This window comes from Oncorhynchus mykiss, chromosome 4 (genome assembly GCF_013265735.2).
Source record: "Oncorhynchus mykiss isolate Arlee chromosome 4, USDA_OmykA_1.1, whole genome shotgun sequence".
NCBI lineage: Eukaryota > Metazoa > Chordata > Actinopteri > Salmoniformes > Salmonidae > Oncorhynchus > Oncorhynchus mykiss.
This window is the reverse complement of record NC_048568.1, coordinates 1,661,660-1,680,760: the sequence shown is the minus strand read 5'-3', so window position 1 is coordinate 1,680,760 and position 19,101 is coordinate 1,661,660. Positions and strand designations below refer to the sequence as shown.

The 19,101-nt window shown below is 42.6% G+C and overlaps 1 protein-coding gene across 5 annotated transcripts in view; it reads right to left on the bottom strand.

The window, feature by feature from the left end:
* Positions 1–600: 600 nt before the first annotated feature.
* ttll7 (tubulin tyrosine ligase-like family, member 7) overlaps positions 601–19,101 on the bottom strand; it is a 119,434-nt gene continuing 100,933 nt past the window's right edge. For 2 of the 5 annotated variants that reach the window (XR_002473246.2, XM_021599948.2), the window contains 2 exons: positions 17,516–17,676; positions 15,562–17,030 (listed from right to left, as the gene is read on the bottom strand). Coding sequence is in view for 3 of the 5 variants with exons in the window: in XM_021599948.2 (XP_021455623.1) it covers positions 17,003–17,030; positions 17,516–17,676 (189 nt within the window). In the remaining 2 variants the exon portion in view is untranslated. Of the gene's footprint in view, positions 3,073–15,022; positions 15,038–15,530; positions 17,031–17,515; positions 17,677–19,101 lie in introns of those variants that run through there. The other 3 variants (XM_021599947.2, XM_021599946.2, XR_002473245.2) reach the window with 3 other exon arrangements.

Genomic DNA, 19,101 nt, shown 5'->3' with positions numbered 1-19,101 from the left:
CACTACTAAAAGACACCAATAAGAAGAGGAGACTTGCTTGGGCCAAGAAACATGAGCAATGGACATTAGACCGGTGGAAATCTGTCCTTTGGTCTGATGATTTGTAAGACGCAGAGTAGATTAATTGATGATCTCTACATGTGTGGTTCCCACCGTGAAGCATGGAGGACGAGGTGTGATGCTGTGGGGGTACTTTGTTGGTGACACTGTCAGTGATCCCATCTGGTTTGCGCTTAGGGACTATCATTTGTTTTTCAACAGGACAATGACCCAACACACCTCAAGGCTGTTTGACCAAGAAGGAGAGCGATGGAGTGCTACATCAGATGACCTGGCCTCCACAATCACCCGCCCTCAACCCAACTGAAAAGGTTTGGGATGAGTTGGACTGCAGAGTGAAGCGAAGCAGAAAACAAGTGCTCAGCATATGTGGGAACTCCTTTAAGAGTGTTGGAAAAGCATTCCAGGTGACGCTGGTTGAGAGAATGCCAAGAGTGTGCAAAGCAGTCATCAAGGCAAAGGATGGCTACTTTGAAGAATCTCAAATATTAAATATAATTTGATTTGTTTAACCCTTTTTTCTTACTACATGATTCCATATGTGTATTTCATAGTTTTGATGTCTTCATTATTATTCTACAATGTATACAATTGTACAAATAAAGAAAAACCCTTGAATGAGTAGGTGTATCCAAACTTTTGACTGGTACTGTATATGTAATTTAAGATACCCAAAAATCTAAATTAGTGTATTTAATGCGAGCGCAGACCAAAAGATTTAACAACACAAAAATTCAAGTATTTCCCATAATGCAGTTGTTCTGTCTATGGACAACGTCTGGGTGTAGAACTATAATCTATGCATGCAAGAACTACTGCTTACAGCATCATAAGCAGTATGTGGAGTAAGTCATTGGTCATGTTCCAAATCACCTATATTGCAGTCTTGCTGCACGCAGCAACCATGCGTGCCATGTCAACGACTTCCCAGTTGGGCGTCAGATTTCTATAAACACCTATCCAGACGTTGTGAGAAATGGCAGACGACTGCAATGTAGTCAACAATGTAGTTGACCTGGTACCCGGCCACGTTGTGATATACTGCAAGGTGCATATTCAACACGACAATATCCGAGAATCCATTTTGGCTCCATACGGTGAGGCTGCAAAGTCAACTCATTCACTAAGCAGCAGGGATGCTTGGCTCGCTAGTTGGAAATAAACATTCTAGACACTCTGTGGCTATACTGTGCTGCACTTGTCAATACAGACCCAAAATATAAGCTATAGTTAAAAGTTTAAGGGTCAACTGCAACCAACATTGAGCACGGTCTCGAAATGAGGTGGTCTCTCGTTAAAGCATCAATATGCCCTAAAATCACCCACACTGCCGATCTCAATTGCAACCACTATTGGCGGCCATTTTACCCCTCCCTAAAGCTGATGTCGATGTTAACTTTCAGTCCCGGTTGCTGCAAAACATTTTCAAGACTATTTAGCCCTCTGGGTATTATCTTCGGTATAAATTAAACCTAATATTTGAGCAGATTAAGCACAGATTTAAATATCTGACAATCATTCCGTACACCTGCAATGAGGTAATTCCTCGTTTACCAGCGATAATCTACTGTGCCAATTTACGCTATACATTTTATTAATGTGAAGCTTGTGTTGGTATACTTACTTTTCATTTCCAATATTTAATCCATTAATAACTTACCATACAGTATGGTAATTTCTTATCAAAAGGGGAAAATAAACTATTCCTGAAGTAAAATCAACTTAATCAAAACAATCATGATTTTGTTAATACAAACCTATATTTTTATTTAATTAGAGTCTAATCAAGGTATGTCAAATTACAAATTATATTCTAATGTGGCCCAAACACAAACTTCTATAATGTACTGTATTATACTTTACTGTACTCGAGTAGAGTATATCTCAGTAGAGTGCAGAATAGTGTAGTTGTAGTTAAGTACTCTACTGTACTCTACTGTAATGTTCTATACTCTACGTCCCTGTACTGAACTATACTATACTCGAGTTTCTTACAATTCACTGGGTATATATTCTTACAATAAACATTGATTAATTCAACTGATCTGCTGGTTAATCCTGGTGGGTTTTTGGTTGCAAGCTAGTTTGTTTTAACACGCAAGTGCATGTAATCTCCCGTTAGTAGCGTTTTAAGAAATAAAGCGCTAACCTGCAGCTGCATGTTCTACCTGTTGGTTGCAATTGACCCAATTGTTTTAAATAGATTAGTCTTTCCTCGCTCTACTGTACTTTGGGTTGTATTGACAGGAGCATAAAGTGACTCTTAAAACAATGTAAACTAAAGCATCACATTGAAATAAGTTAAAAAATAAATAAAATACAAACAGCACCAAAATACATTTAGCAATTTTCATAGCCAGCAAAAAAAAGCATATTTTTTTCTCAACAAAGCGATAACCTGTTAATCTCATTCCATCTGCACACTGTGTCAGCATTCACTGCATTCATGGAACATTTGACAAAATAAATGTAAGAAACCTTGTTCTGTTTCTTTTACAGTACTTTGACTTGTAACTGTACAGTGAGCGGATATACTACAGCAATGTAAGGTACAATGAGAGAGAGAGAGAGAGAGAGAGAGAGAGAGAGAGAGAAAGAAAGAAAGAGAGAGAGATAAAGCGAGATCGAGAGAGACAGAGAAAGAATGGGTCGGGGCACATGAGAATGACCCATTGTCTGACACTAAGTGGAGCTCAGATCAAGAGTCCTGTTGGAACATTGGAGTGTTCTGGGCTGAGCAAGGGTGTCACTAATCTCACCCATATGCTCTGGCCTTTGTGGGGCCGCTGTGGGGTCCAAGGTCCACCAGTTCAGCCCTCTCAACTGGTTAGTGGAGGGGAGGAGGGATTGGCTGGGGGTTACAGCTCATGAGGGTGGGCCTGGGCGGTCAGTCAGAACTGACCCATCCGGGTGGTGAACAGACTGCGTGAGCGCGGCATGGCCGAGGAGACATGGCCGAAGCTGGATGAAGGCCACTTCATGATGAACTGGGAGGTCACTGGCAGCAGATACCTGCACAGACGGAGGGAAGGATGGAGGGAAGAGAGGAGGGGGAAGGTGGACAAGGGACATAATGAGAGGAGGATTAGAGGCCCAAAGGGTCACAGCGAAGAGATCATGGCCGCATTAGCCCATTATCCCTGCAAGCTGACGACACATTCACGAGATGAGGATACGTCTCTCCCCTTTTGTTTCAGCCTAGACTAAAATACAGTACCTTTCTAATGATGAGCTATGACTATGAGATCTGCAGCCATCAAATAGACACCTGGCAAAAATATATACAGTAGGTAGAGAAGGTGGGAAAAACTCCAGTGTGAGGTGAGATGGCGTGAGAAAGTGAATCTAGAGCGCCTGGATCTGTTCTAATTAAATCAAATGTTATTCGTCACACGCACCGAATACAACAGGTGTAGACTTTACCGTGAAATGCTTACTTACAGGCCCTTAACCAACAAGGCAGTTCAAGAAATAGAGTTAAGAAAAGATTTACTAAATAAACGTAAGTATTATTATTATTTTTTTTAATCATAAAGTAACACAAGAATATTACATAACAATAACGAGGATATATACAGGGGGTACCTGTACCGAGTCAATGTGGGGGGTACAGGTCAGTCAAGGTAATTTGTAAAGTGACTATGCATAGATAATACTGTGAATAGCAGCAGTGTAAAAACAAAAAGGGGGGGGGGGGGGGGGGGGGGTGTCAATGTAAATAGTCTGGGTGGCCATTTGATTAGCTGTTCAGGATTCTTATGGCTTGGGGTTAGAAGCTGTTTAGGAGATTCTTAGACCTAGACTTAGCATTTCGGTACCTATTGTCGTACGGTAGCAGAGGGAACAACTAGGTGGCTGTCTTTGACCATTTTTAGAGCCTTTCTCTGACACCACCTGGTGTAGAAGTCCTGGATGGCAGGAAGCTTGGCCCCGGTGATGTACTGAGCCGTACACACTACCCCCTGTAGTGCTTAGCGGTTGGAGGCCGAGCAGTTGCCATACCAGGCAGTGATGCAACCACTCAGGATGCTCTCGATGGTGCAGCTGTAAAACCTTTTGAGGATCTGAGGACCCATGCCAAATCTTTTCTGTCTCCTGAGGGGGAATAGGGTTTGTCGTGCCCTCTTCATGACTGTCTTTGTGTGCTTGGACCATGTTAGTTTGTTGATGATGTGGACGCCAAGGAACTTGAAGCTCTCAACCTGCTCCACTACAGCCCCGTCGATGAGAATGTGTGCGTGCTCGGTCCTCCTTTTCCTGTAGTCCGCAATCTTCTACTTTGACTTGATCACATTAAGGGAGAGGTTGTTGTCCTGGCACCACATGGCCAGGTCTCTGACCTCCTCCAAATAGGCTTTTACAGCTCATTGAGTGCGCCTTAGTGTCAGCATCAGTTTGTGGTGATAAATAGACGGCTACGAATAATATAGATGAGAACTCTCTTGGTAGATAGTGTGGTCTACAATTTATCATGAAATTGTTGCATGTTGCATTAATATTTTTGTTCAGTGTAATAATAAATACACAATGAATTACAATAACTTAGCTATGTACACAGGGTACCAATACTGAGTCAATGTGCAGGAGTACAAGGTAATTGAGGTAGATATGTACAGTACATATAACTAGGAATTAAGTAACTACGCAACAGGATATACAGTGCCTTGCGAAAGTATTCGGCCCCCTTGAACTTTGCGACCTTTTGCCACATTTCAGGCTTCAAGCTTAAAGATATAAAACTGTATTTTTTTGTGAAGAATCAACAACAAGTGGGACACAATCATGAAGTGGAACGACATTTATTGGATATTTCAAACTTTTTTAACAAATCAAAAACTGAAAAATTGGACGTGCAAAATTATTCAGCCCCCTTAAGTTAATACTTTGTAGCGCCACCTTTTGCTGCGATTACAGCTGTAAGTCGCTTGGGGTATGTCTCTATCAGTTTTGCACATCGAGAGACTGACATTTTTTCCCATTCCTCCTTGCAAAACAGCTCGAGCTCAGTGAGGTTGGATGGAGAGCATTTGTGAACAGCAGTTTTCAGTTCTTTCCACAGATTCTCGATTGGATTCAGGTCTGGACTTTGACTTGGCCATTCTAACACCTGGATATGTTTATTTTTGAACCATTCCATTGTAGATTTTGCTTTATGTTTTGGATCATTGTCCTGTTGGAAGACAAATCTCCGTCCCAGTCTCAGGTCTTTTGCAGACTCCATCAGGTTTTCTTCCAGAATGGTCCTGTATTTGGCTCCATCCATCTTCCCACCAATTTTAACCATCTTCCCTGTCCCTGCTGAAGAAAAGCAGGCCAAACCATGATGCTGCCACCACCATGTTTGACAGTGGGGATGGTGTGTTCAGGGTGATGAGCTGTGTTGCTTTTACACCAAACATAACGTTTTGCATTGTTACCAAAAAGTTCAATTTTGGTTTCATCTGACCAGAGCACCTTATTCCACATGTTTGGTGTGTCTCCCAGGTGGCTTGTGGCAAACTTTAAACAACACTTTTTATGGATATCTTTAAGAAATGGCTTTCTTCTTGCCACTCTTCCATAAAGGCCAGATTTGTGCAATATACGACTGATTGTTGTCCTATGGACAGAGTCTCCCACCTCAGCTGTAGATCTCTGCAGTTCATCCAGAGTGATCATGGGCCTCTTGGCTGCATCTCTGATCAGTCTTCTCCTTGTATGAGCTGAAAGTTTAGAGGGACGGCCAGGTCTTGGTAGATTTGCAGTGGTCTGACACTCCTTCCATTTCAATATTATCGCTTGCACAGTGCTCCTTGGGATGTTTAAAGCTTGGGAAATCTTTTTGTATCCAAATCCGGCTTTAAACTTCTTCACAACAGTATCTCGGACCTGCTGGTGTGTTCCTTGTTCTTCATGATGCTCTCTGCGCTTTTAACGGACCTCTGAGACTATCACAGTGCAGGTGCATTTATACGGAGACTTGATTACACACAGGTGGATTGTATTTATCATCATTAGTCATTTAGGTCAACATTGGATCATTCAGAGATCCTCACTGAACTTCTGGAGAGAGTTTGCTGCACTGAAAGTAAAGGGGCTGAATAATTTTGCACGCCCAATTTTTCAGGTTTTGATTTGTTAAAAAAGTTTGAAATATCCAATAAATGTCGTTCCACTTCATGATTGTGTCCCACTTGTTGTTGATTCTTCACAAAAAAATACAGTTTTATATCTTTATGTTTGAAGCCTGAAATGTGGCAAAAGGTCGCAAAGTTCAAGGGGGCCGAATACTTTCGCAAGGCACTGTATAATAAACAGTAGAAGCAGCGTATGTGATGAGTAAAAAATAAAACTTGTGCAAAAAGGGCCAATGCAGATAGTTAAATAGTTAACTAATAGCTACCCGGACTAACTATTTAGCAGTCTTATGGCTTGGGGGATAGAAGCTGTTCAGGGTCCTGTTGGTTCTTGACTTGGTTGAGAAATCTGACTGGTACCGCTTGCAGTGCGGAAACAGAGAGAACAGTCTATGACTTGAGTGTCTGGAATCTTTGAAAGAATTATGGGCCTTCCTCTGACACCACCTGGTATAAAAGTCCTGGATGATGGGTAGTTTGGCCCCAGTGATGTACTGGGCCGTACACATTACCATCTGTAGTCCCTTGTGGTAGGATGCAAGCAGATGCCATACCAAGCGGTGAAGCAGCCAGTCAAGATGCTCCCAATGTTGCAGCTGTAGAACTTTTTGAGGATATGATAGCTCGTGCCAAATCCTTTAAGCCTCCTGAGGGGGAAGAAGCATTGTCGTGCCCTCTACATGACTGTGTTGGTGTGTGTGGACCATGATAGATCCTTAGTGATGTGGACACCGAGGAACTTGATGCTCTTGACCAGCTCCACTACAGCTCCATCGATGTGAATGGCGGATGTGCTCGGCCCTCCGTTTCCTGTAGTCCACAATAAGCTCCTTTGTCTTGCTGACGTTGAGGGAGAGGTTGTTGCCATGGCACCACACTGCCAGATCTCTGATCTCTACCTTATAGGCCGTCTCACTGTCATCAGTGATCAGGCCTACCACCGTTGTGTCGTCAGCAAACTTAATGATGGTGTTGGAGTCGTGGGTGAAAAGAGAGTACAGCAGGGGAATAAGCACGCACTCCTGAGGGATCCCCATGTTGTGGGTCAGCGTGGCGGATGTTTTGTTGCTTATCCTCAGCAACAGGGGGCAGCCAGTCAGGAAATCTAAGATCCAGTTGCAGAGAGAGGTGTTCAGTCCTAGGGCCCTTAGCTTAGTGATGAGCTTGGTGTTGGCACTATGGTGTTGAACGCTGAGCTGTAGTCAATGAACAGCATTCTCACATAGGTGTTTCTCTTGTCCAGGTGGGAGTGGGCAGTGTACAGTGCAATAGAGATTGTGTCATCTATGGATCTGTTGGGGTTGTATGAGAATTGGAGTGTGTCCAGGGTGTCTGGGATGATGGTGTCGATGTGAGACATGACCAGCCTTTCAAAGCTTTTCATGGCTACAGAGTGCAACGAGGCGATAGTCATTTCGTCAGGTTACCTTGGGGTTCTTGGGCACAAGGACTATGGTGGTCTGCTTGGAACATGTAGGTATTACAGACTGGGTTAAGGTGAGGTTGAAAATGTCAGTCGGACCCTTGCCAGCTGGTCAGCGCATGCTCTGAGTACGGGTCCTGGTAATCCATCTGGCTCTGTCGCATTGTGAATGTTTACCTGTTTAAAGGTCTTACTCACATCGGCTACGCAGAGCTTGAATAAAACAGCAATCTGTGATTGATTTGCCCATTGATTTGCCCAAATTAATGCTGTAAACCGATTGATTGATGAAGAATATAACTTACAAATGCCTAATGAGCTTAGATCAACTGTCCTACCCCCATCAGAACCTAAAATATAAGCTTGTTTAAATCCCTTGTTTGTAAACAATGTAATTGTAAACAAACACTGTATAGCCTCAAAACATGGTTAAAACTATAATTCTGAGATCATGCATGGTCAATTCTTGCATCCATTTCTCTGTTTATGAATTTGAGAGTGGTTACATTTCTCCAGCCCCTTGCCTAAGCTAATTACCAAAAAAGTGGTGTGTTGACCACTTTGTTATTGTTTGAATTGCAGATTTCCTCTTTAAATACGAGTACAGCTCAAACAGAAACAACTCGCTGTAACACTTTGCTTAATAACTTATAAGCATGTATGCACCTGTATAATGTCTTATAACAAGGCGTATAATATGTTATTTAACTATATGTATCAACATTTCAACTCATTCAAAATGTTAAGGGACATCAATGAAGTAACTCAGGGAGAACGAAAATGGCATTTGAATAAAAAGCTTGATCGAATTTTACAGATTTGAATGGCTAACTAATAAAACAGTTTGTCAACTGAACCATATGGATTATGGTGTGAATTAATGTTCTTCTGTTTGCTGGCAGATAACAGTGTTCACTCTGACATACTTTCCCTGTAAAATATCTCCTGGACAAATTAGTCGAGCTGCTTCTTCTTCTTTTTAAAGTCGACCAAAAAAAGACTTGCTGCGTCGAGGGCATCTGCCGCAACAGAGCCAGACCCAGGAGAGTTGGGCAGGATTCAAATTAACTTCATTTAGTTCAAGTAGAATGTCCTTGAAAACCACTCAAGTGGGCCGTGCGGGTACTTTCGATTGCGGTTGTTAAACTACCCACCCACAGTACTACTTGGCCTGTTCTGGAGCTCAACCATTCAATGGAGCAAGGCCGGAAGAGAAGGAGAGTGAGGGAGGGCGGATTACTTAGCCAATACCCTCTCGAATTGCTGCACTGCTTCGCTACATCCTCGCAACTTCAGGGGCACTGCTTACAATGGTTTCCGATGGGACATTGACTTTTAAACTTACAGTTTAAGATGGTGTTGCAGGATTTTCTGTCACCTTTCGGGTTCATCCCTTTCCTCGTGTCTGATTATGTCGGTCTGTGTCCAAAATGGCACCCCATTCCCTAATCTGTTTAAAAGTAGTGCACTACATAGGGAATAGGGATCCATTTCTGGAAGAAGCTTTGATTTCTCCTGAAGGCTTTCCTCTGTATCTGATATCTGTTCTGTTTGAGTTTTATAACAAACTCGTTAGACTGTGTTCAGTCTGAAACTTTGGTGTGTGTTACACTTCCTGGAAGGCATAACCATATTTCTTCCACGGAACACTTGTTGGCCAATGTATGGAAATTCCACTGCAAGAATTGAAATTCAAACATGAACTATGCGGTGATGCTTGTGGGTGGTGGTTAGTGATTGTGTGTACTATTTTCCCTTTCTATTTCTCATGAATTCACACAGAGAACATTCTGTCCACACTAGGTAGGCCAAACGCATGATATGGTCCCGACACTTTCCGAGCCCTGATCACTCTGCGGGGGTGCAGTTAATTGGACCCTCTGTAACACGTCTTCCAGGTCTTGGGCTTTTGATCATGGATGAGCTGCTTGCAGTAACCTGCCAGTTGAAAGTCCAGGTGAAGCCACTGCTGTGGAGCCCTGCTTCAATTCAAATCGTCAGTGTGAAGAGAACGAGCTCCAAACTCACCGCTATATTATGTGGAGTGCCTCTAACTGGCCCTGCACTGTTCAAGGTCTCTGTTAGCGACACAACTGCCAAGCGGAATAACAGAGTCTTGACTAAGTGAAAGAAGTGAACATGATCAAAAGCCGTACGGAAAAGGTAATCTTTGACCGATTCCACAGACAAAACCCAATTAACCTGATTGTTATTCATTAAAAAAAGGGAAAAAATGAAATAAGGTCCAAAACCTTAACTGTACTGAATAGAATAATTCACATTGTACTTTTCAGCTGGATTCAAGCAACTATGTTGGATGTGTAACCAAGCCAGCTCAGTAAATATTGGTCTGTTCAGTTTGGTTCAATTCACTAGCGTGAAAAGCCATCTAGGCTCACAATAATACTGTTGTGTGACTATGTTCATATGTTCTGCCCACACAGAAATAGAAGGTCTGTTCTCAGACCTATTGTAAGTGATCACTGACACGTATTCTGTACTCCTACCATGAGAAGTGCTTAAGTTAGAGTCTCTCATCACTGAGACCCACTCCAGTGTGTGTGTGCTGCAGAATATATGTCTGTGTAAAATGCGTATGTGAGAGTGTGAGTGTGTGTGTGTTCGGCATGCGCGTGTGTGTTGCATATGTGTGCATTTACGAGCATGTTAGTGTGTATGTGTGTGTCAGGTAAGCAGGCGGCATAAGGATGCAGGTCAGGGGGTCCAGACACAACGGCAGTGAGTAGGGTATGAGTCACAGGCTAGCAGAAGGAGGTGACAGGTACAAGATGGTGCTCTTCTCATAGGCAGACATAATGTCACCCCATCGAGACAAAGCATGTGGCTAATGACAAAAGAACTGTAACCAGCCCCATGGTGGCCATGGGGCAATCACAAGTGTCTGATGGAATCAAAGGAAGGATGACCATCGTTGTGAAACTGTGCTCAGCACGCAGTGCAATGGAAGTGACGAGAAGAGGTTAGGTTATTGGCCGGCCAGGGCTCACAGTCTCTTGCGATTGCATGTTGACAGGCTGCTTCCCAACAGTCTCAATTTGTTTACTTCCCTTGCCTCCTTTCCTACATAACCTCTAATCTGTCCTTTCACCAGTCAGCTTTCTTGACTTTTAGACTAAGTCTGACGAAAAAAAGGAGACAAGGTGAGGAATCTATCTGAGACTATTGGGACACAGCTGCAGTAAGCCACAGTTAGCAGGAAGGTGTGCAGTGGGGAATTGGGGTAGGGCTCAATTCCATTTTTATTTCAGTCAAATTCAGATGGTGAATTGAAAGTCCATGGGCCCAAGATGTTTGGATTCTTGAATTTTTAATTTCGATTCCTGTCCAGAGTTGACTGAATTTAAATGGAATACACTTGGAAAGTGTAAACACAACTGGAGACACCTCATTACCATGTTTTTGAAAGCATTACGGTAGCTAGTGAAAGAGTGTAGGAGCAGTTGCTAACGAACTGTAAATAACTTTAGCTAGGAAACTAACTAACTTGGCTAACTGTGGGGTGAAACTATTCACATATTCAGTTAGTTAGCTACCACACTTCTCTTTTCTCACAAACGTAATGCTGCATTTAGCTAGCTAGCTGAGGGGCGAAATAATTCACTTATTCACAGTTAGCTACAGCAATGCTCTTCGCTAGCAAACATAACGCTGCATTTGGCTAGCTAGCTAATTAACATGGCAAACTGTGGGAAGAAACAATGAACTTATTCACAGATAGTCAGCTACCACACTGCTCTTTGCTAGAAAACATAAAGCTGCCTCCAAAACTAGCAAGCGGTCTCTACTAACATTTGGATGTTTGCAACGTGTGGTCTTTCCAAGCAAATTGAGATTAACCCTGGTCAGGACTCAGTCAGACTGTAGGCAGCAAAGGGGTGAGGCCAGAGTGAGGGGAGGAATAGAGGTCACTGAATCGAGCATAGACCTGCGTCAATGGGCGAGATGGCAGAGGAAGAAGAGCCATGGGCGGAGGCGGCTGGTCCTGCAGCCAATGGTGAGCTTCCGTGGTGAGCACACACACAAACATATACACACACACACACACGCACACGCACACACACACGCACACACGCACACAGGACGTTGAGAGATAGACCAATGTATTATTTGAATGGACAGAGGGAAGGATACCCCTCAAGGGCTAAGCAGGTAAATAGTATTATTTCAGGCAGGTTGCTTAATTCTCTTTCATATGCATGACTTTCCCCATAGGAGTGCTAAATGTGGGCCGTTGGCTGGTCGGTGCCGAACCACATACTCCCCTGGAGGCAGTGGTTCAATACCTGTTCCGCCACTCACTTTTCTATGCTGTATCCCTCTCATCTATCTCCCCATCTCATATTCTAAAATAATACCTGTCAATAGAAACTTCAAAATACCCCAAAAATAATTGTTTAGTCCGACACACACACACCACCCCATTCCTACCCCTGCCTCTTGCCATTGAAAGGCGTCAAGTTCCTCAAAGATAAGGCATGAAGTTCTTTAAAGGAGATTCTTCAACACAGTCGACTATTATGCTCTGGTCCAAAATAGTTCACTATAGGGTATCATTTGGAACGCAGACAAAGTCGGTGTATCCAGACTACGGATGTGACAAATGGAAACATTTTCTTAATGTTTAAACTGCTGGTTTTCTGTTAAAACTGTAAGAAAGAAATCATACAATTCCATGTGAATTCACAATATAGATGGTCTACATCATGCGTCCCACAAAGAAAGAGAGATATTTTTATAATTTCTGCTGATTTTGCTTTTCATGACAGTGGCGTGTGTAGCTTGCTGTTGTTGTCGTCCAATCACAAGTCAAAAAACTGGCACTAGGCCACAGTAATAGAGCTAGAACCTCCGTATTGCAAGTTATTAGGAGAAATCTAAACGAATAAATGGAAGATGGAATTAAAAGGACAGAACTAAAAGTTAAATGAGAAGGACAGGCGTAAAAACAGGTAGGCTGCTACTTAATAATCTGAATGGAGTTGGTATTTACTGTAGGAAGGGGAGAAAGCGCACAGTTAACAAAGTAGCTAAAGTAACTTTTTTTAAAACTAATGTAGGCATTTGTTACATTTTTACTTTCCCCTTCATGATGATGATGGGGACCTAATCCAGACTATCCAAAATCCCCCCGACCCCCACCCTTTTTAATGACTAAATTAGAAAGTGCAAAGTGATAGCCTGTTAAATATACGCTGGTTATGAATCATCTAAAGCGTTCTGGGGGAAGGAGCAGGCGTAAGGTCATTTGTGGCGCGCCTCATCTGGCTCATAATTGAATTAAACTGGCCTCAGGGGGCTTGCTAACCTGCACGCTAATCCCAAGGTCATTACTTCCTGTTAACATTGTAGCCCTGTGTGTTCTTAGCTGGTGTTCCAAATAGCACCACATTCCCTATATAGTGCACTACTTTTGACCAGGGCCCATAGGCTATGGTCAAAAGTAGTGCACTATATATAGTACCAGTCAAAAGTTTGGACACATCTACTCATTCCAGGGTTTTTCTTTATTTTTTACAATTTTGTAGAATAATAGTGAAGACATCAAAACTATGCAATAACACATATGGAATCATGTAGTAACTAGAAAAGTATATTTTATATTTGAGATTCTTCAAAGTAGCCACCCTTTGCTTTGATGACAGCTTTGCACACACTTGGCATTCGCTCAACCAGCTTCATGAGGAAGTCATATGGAATGCATTTTAATTAACAGGTGTGCCTTGATAAAAGTTAATTTGTGGAATTTATTTCCTTCTTAATGTGTTGTGACAAGGTAGGGGTGGTATAGAGAAAATAGCCCTATTTGGTAAAAGACTAATTCCATATTATGGCAAGAACAGCTCAAATAAGCAAAGAGAAACGACAGTCCATCATTACTTTAAGACATGAAGGTCAGTCAATGCAGAACATTTCAAGAACTTTTAAAGTTTATTCAAGTGCAGTTGCAAAAACCATCAAGCGCTATGATGAAACTGGCTCTCATGAGGACCGGCACAGGAAAGGAAGAACTAGAGTTACCTCTACTGCAGTTTATTAGAGTTAACTGCACCTCAGGTGGCAGCCCAAATTAAATGCTTCACAGAGTTCAAGTAACAGACACATCCCAACATCAACTTTTCAGAGGAGATTGCGTGAATCAGGCCTTCGTGGTTGAATTCGTGGTTGAATTGCTTCAAAGAAACCACTACTAAAGGAAACCAATAGGAAACCAATAAGAAGAAGAGACTTGCTTGGGCCAAGAAACACGAGCAATGGATATTAGACCGGTGGAAATCTCTTCTTGGTCTGATGAGTCCAAATCTTAGAATTCTGGTTCTAAACGCTGTGTCTTTGTGAGATGCAGAGTAGGTGAACGGATAATTTCCACATGTGTGGTTCTCACTGTGAAGCATATAGGAGGAGGTGTCATGCTGTGGGGGTGCTTTGCTGGTGACACTGTCAGTGATTTATTTAGAATTCAAGGCACACTTAACCAGCATGGCTACCACAGCATTCTGCAGCGATATGCCATCCCATCTGGTTTGCGCTGAGTGGGACTATCATTTGTTTTTCAACAGGAAAATAATCCAACACACCTCCAGGCTGCTTAAGGGCTATTTGACCAAGAAGTAGAGTGATGGAGTGCTGCATCAGATGACCTGGCCTCCACAATCACCCAACATCAACCCAATTGAGATGGTTTGGAATGAGTTGGACTTCAGAGTGAAGGAAAAGCAGCCTGCTCAGCATATGTGGGAACTCTTTCAAGACTGTTGGAAAAACATTCCATGTGAAGCTGGTTGAGAGAATGCCAAGCTGTCATCAAGGCAAAGGGTGGCTACTTTGAAGAATCTAAAATCTATTTTGATTTGTTTGACACTTTTTTGGTTACTACATGATTCCATATGTGTTTTTTCAACGTTTTGATATCTTCACTATCATTGTACAATGTAGAAAATAGTAAAAATAAAGAAAAATGAGTAGGTGTGTGAACTTTTGACTGGTATTGTAGGTGATAGAGTGCCATTTGGGACGCATCTTAAAAGTTTACACGTTCAAAACCAATCCCCCACCAAGTCTTATGAGGATCGACATTAAAAATAGAAGAGTTGTAGAAGGGGTATAGAGGCTGGGGTCAGTTGTTGGTCAGGTGAGATTCCTGTGAAGAATCGTAGTTAGAGCGGAATGGGGAGTTGTCGGGGTACAAAGGTTCGGAAATAACACTGTGAGCTGCCGGCATCAAAAGTTTCAAATGAAAACCATACTTTTTTTTAGGGATTAGGAAGGGTAGACGTGTTGGGGGTTTAAGGAGTAATATTAAAGCTTGGCAGGGGGGCAACAGAGTTAGGCAGGGAAGTGGGGGGTACCACCTAGCCCAGGTATTGTTAGGAGAAACACTGAAAGAGGAAATATAAACACCTACCACTTGGTTCAGGTGCTAGACAGGGAAAGAAAATTAATGAAAAAATATATATATATTGGTGGGGTGCACGACACATAACATTCTGATCCCTACTAGAATTTTCATCAGGTCTGAGATTCGAAACATTGTAATACAAATGGGAATCATAACGTTGTCCAAGTCTTGTGTGTTGTCTCACTAACAACTCCATATTGGGAGTTGGAGTAAAAAAACAAATAATTTTTTCAGAAATCCCATTTGGAGGCTTCCCAGAATCAGGAGGGAATTAGCATAGAGACCTCCAACCAGGAATTCTGTAAAACCTGGGAACTGGGAAAGTTTCTACCCCCAACCAGGATTTCGGGAAAAACCCAGGAACATCAGGAAAGTTTCTACTTCCAACCAAGATTTTTTGAAAAGTGTACAGAATTTTACAACTCAAGTTAGAAGCATATCAGCTGCAAAAATGATTTGTTTCATCAGTAGAAAACAAAGGAGGAATGGACGTTGATTGGATGTTGATCCTCACCTAGTGTCGTCCCATTCGGGGCTGAGGCCGGTGAGCGTGCCCCGGGACTCGGAGACAAATTTGTAGACAACGAGGAGGCAGTCCCTGCACAGCTGCACAAGCCTCTGGCAACACTGGAGCTCCTGCTGCGACACCACCTCGCTGCTCTTACTGAAGATGGTCTCCCACGACGAGCTGCGCCACAGAACACACACACACACAAAGACATAATAGGGGATAAAACAAATGCTGTACATTTAACCTCCTTTATCACACTGGCCGTTCCCCCCGACTGTGAGGCGCTCAGAACAGTGAGAGAACTGAGGGGTCAGGGCGTTTTAATGTCTCTCCTCTTCTCTCTCAATTCTTTGGGTTTTTGAACGGTTTAGAGACCATTTTTTTCTTCTTTCTCTTTCAAAGCCCTGTTAAATTCCGACCGCAATAGTCGCGGCGGCGTTTGATTGTCGAAGTTGCTCAGATGAAATATCAAACGAGGGGTTTCGTGCAGCTCAAGTGTACGTTTACACCGCCTGGTCTTAGCGAGTAGCGAGGTGGGCTCCAACGCTGCATGACGCCGGGCCCCCCTGCAGCGTTTATCCTGTGGCTACGGCGGCCCACATCCTCCGGAGCGCGCTCCCTAATTAGACGCAAGCAGCATGTGGTGCCTGAGCCGCATCTGCTGGCTAATCCGCCCGGAGACTCGGACTCTCATCAAGTGAAATAAAGCCACTCACTGACTCGAACAAGGCTACAGTACGGCACACTCGGTCATTGACAATCAATTACCAGCTGTGGCAGTTGCCGGGGCAGCTATACAAAAACCCACGTAGCCCCCCACGACGAGCGCTGCTAACTGCTTACAAAAAGAATATGGAGAGGGAGGAAAAGGTTGAACCTTTATCAGCAACGAGATGAGAAGCTGGCTGCACCACAGCTGGCTCTTGAAGATGATATAATATAATGTATGTGTGTGTGTGTGTGTCTGTAGATATGTGAATAGGAGTGTGTGTGTTTCTATAAGGATGCAGAGTGAGATGAGTCACTATGTAGAAAGCCACTTACAGTCGGCACAAAAATGGCACACAAAAAAAGTTGGGAGAGACATCAAAGGACCTTTCTACAAACAGAAGTGAGTGAGGAAAGAAGAGTATGGGACCTACTTTAGCCCTCCTTCCTTCCTTCCTTCCTTCCTTTCTGACACATAAAAAGCCCCGATGATAAAAAAACAAGATCTGTGGCCACATTATGCAGACTGAGAAATGTGTCTCGACTCTGATAGACACGTGTTGCTTTTATCCCTGTAGCTCTTTGCAGGATGAGAGGGACTGTCTGTCAACTCTGTCTGTCTGTCCGGATGTTTGCCTGTCTGCCTGTCCGGATGTCTGCCTGTCCGGATGTCTGCCTGTCCGGATGTCTGCCTGTCCGGATGTCTGCCTGTCCGGATGTCTGCCTGTCCGGATGTCTGCCTGTCCGGATGTCTGTCTGTCTGTCTGTCATCTCCACAGCAGTGCATGGCTGGGCCTGTCAATAAGTGCACTAGCTGTCAATCAAACATGCATTGGGCAGAATGTGGAGCCTAATAATGGCTGTTATCATCATGCTGTAGCATGGATTTCAGTTGTTACATACTTGATTGCCACATACTTTCTGGACATTTGTTACTGAAATATGCACTAATCAAGGCAGAAAAAGACACGCACAATCCCTACCCTCTTTGCACTTGGTGTGATCTGAGAGAATTGGAAAGGTGTAAGAACAATGGTGAAAATTCCACTTAGTCTATCAGAGGACGAGGGCAAGGTGGAGCTATTACCATATTGTTAATACTCTCATATCTTTGCAGATGCATAGGGGATAGTGGATGGAGGTCGATATGGGATTGAGCACTACAGTACCAAGTATTGAAGAGAAATCAGGTATTGTGAGAGAGAGTGACAGACAGAGACAGAAAAGGAAAGAGAGAGAGATTGATTCAGAGAGACAACAAGAGAGAGAATGAGACTTACCCAGTGTTGGAGAACAAGTTCCACAGGCCCTGTCCATGGCTCCAGAGCAGTCGGTTAAAGACGCGGTTGAAAAGGCGATACAAATGTAAACTGTCCACGTCGGGCTCCCTCCAAAGCCGCTGCAGCACCGAGCGTACGTTGGTACGGACGATATCCAGAACCTTCATGGAACATTAAAGAAACAGACGAAAAAAAGGGAAAGTGATATAGGAAGAGGACAACGTTAGTACGTACGATGTCAAGAAACTTAATCAAACATGAAAAAAAATGCACGAGATAGGAGCTAGAGAAAAAGAAAATCTAAATAAATCAAGGTTTCAACAGACGCCAGAGGGACAGCATGAAAGACCACCGCAAAACAATAATTAATTAAGAGTGTGCTTGCAAAGCAACACACTACTGTCATTCGTCATACTTCTTCTTATTATTATTATTCCCACCGCTACTCCTCCTACAGCTTTTATGTGAAACATACCATTTAACTTTATAATGTGCAGAGAGGCCTAACTTGATTGCTGACATATGGTTTTTATAGTCATCATACTTTAAAAAATATAATCACTTAAAAATGCTAATTTTAACATGGAGCTCTTGGGTGACCAAAATATTACATTTTTGAAACATTGCTATTGCCGGGGCAGCTATACAAAAACCCACGTAGCCCCCACGACGAGCGCTACAGAACGATACACGAGCGCTACTTTTACGATACAGAACACTCCAAATTACAAACCCTGCAAAAATCATTCTGATAACTATTATACCTCCTTTTACAATATTTAAAACTCCCATTAGTTAACATGGTGGTTCAAAACTAAACTTAATTGCCCAGCAACTCAGGAACCAGTTTTATATGAACATGTAACTCCTTTAATAAGCTGAAGTACGCAAATATTGTCAAATAACACTTGTAAATTCAATACCTGATGTTTCCTATAGTCCTACTAATGCTTTTTTACTGATAAAATAAGCCGTTTATAGGGCTGCCAACTTTTGAAGAAAGCTTGGAGTGAGATTTGCTGTGAATTTCAGTGGCACAACTCTTAGATGGTGGAAAATTGCACCGTTTTAAAGCTAATTTCCTGCAATTCTATGTATTTTGACATGGCTTAGGCCTATGACCAGGGTGAATTGTATTGTAATAAGAACCACAGGTCATGCGTATTCAGGATGTTTTGAACATTAAATGAACACTCATAATTCGACGACATTCTTACTTTGAGTTTTTGGGGTGGATGAAATATAAAGTATGCTATTTTTTATTTAAATTTTTTTTTTTTTTTAAACATAATCCTGCTTGCTCTCCAGGAGGGTTGGCCACCCCTGATCTATGTTTCCCAAGTGCTCCGTGTCAAAATCACCCAGCCTTCAAGAAAAATCGAAATAATATAAAATTCAGGTGGTTTATGCCTACTAGTTGAAGATCATTGCCATAGTCTTACTCTACATAGACAAATATGAAGTGTTTCTGAGTTGTGACCCACCATACAATCTCTGCCTAGCATGTGCACAATACTAAAATGTGAAAAATTATATTTGATTCCTGGAGTATTTAATATCCAATGCTTATTTGTATTCAAAACTGT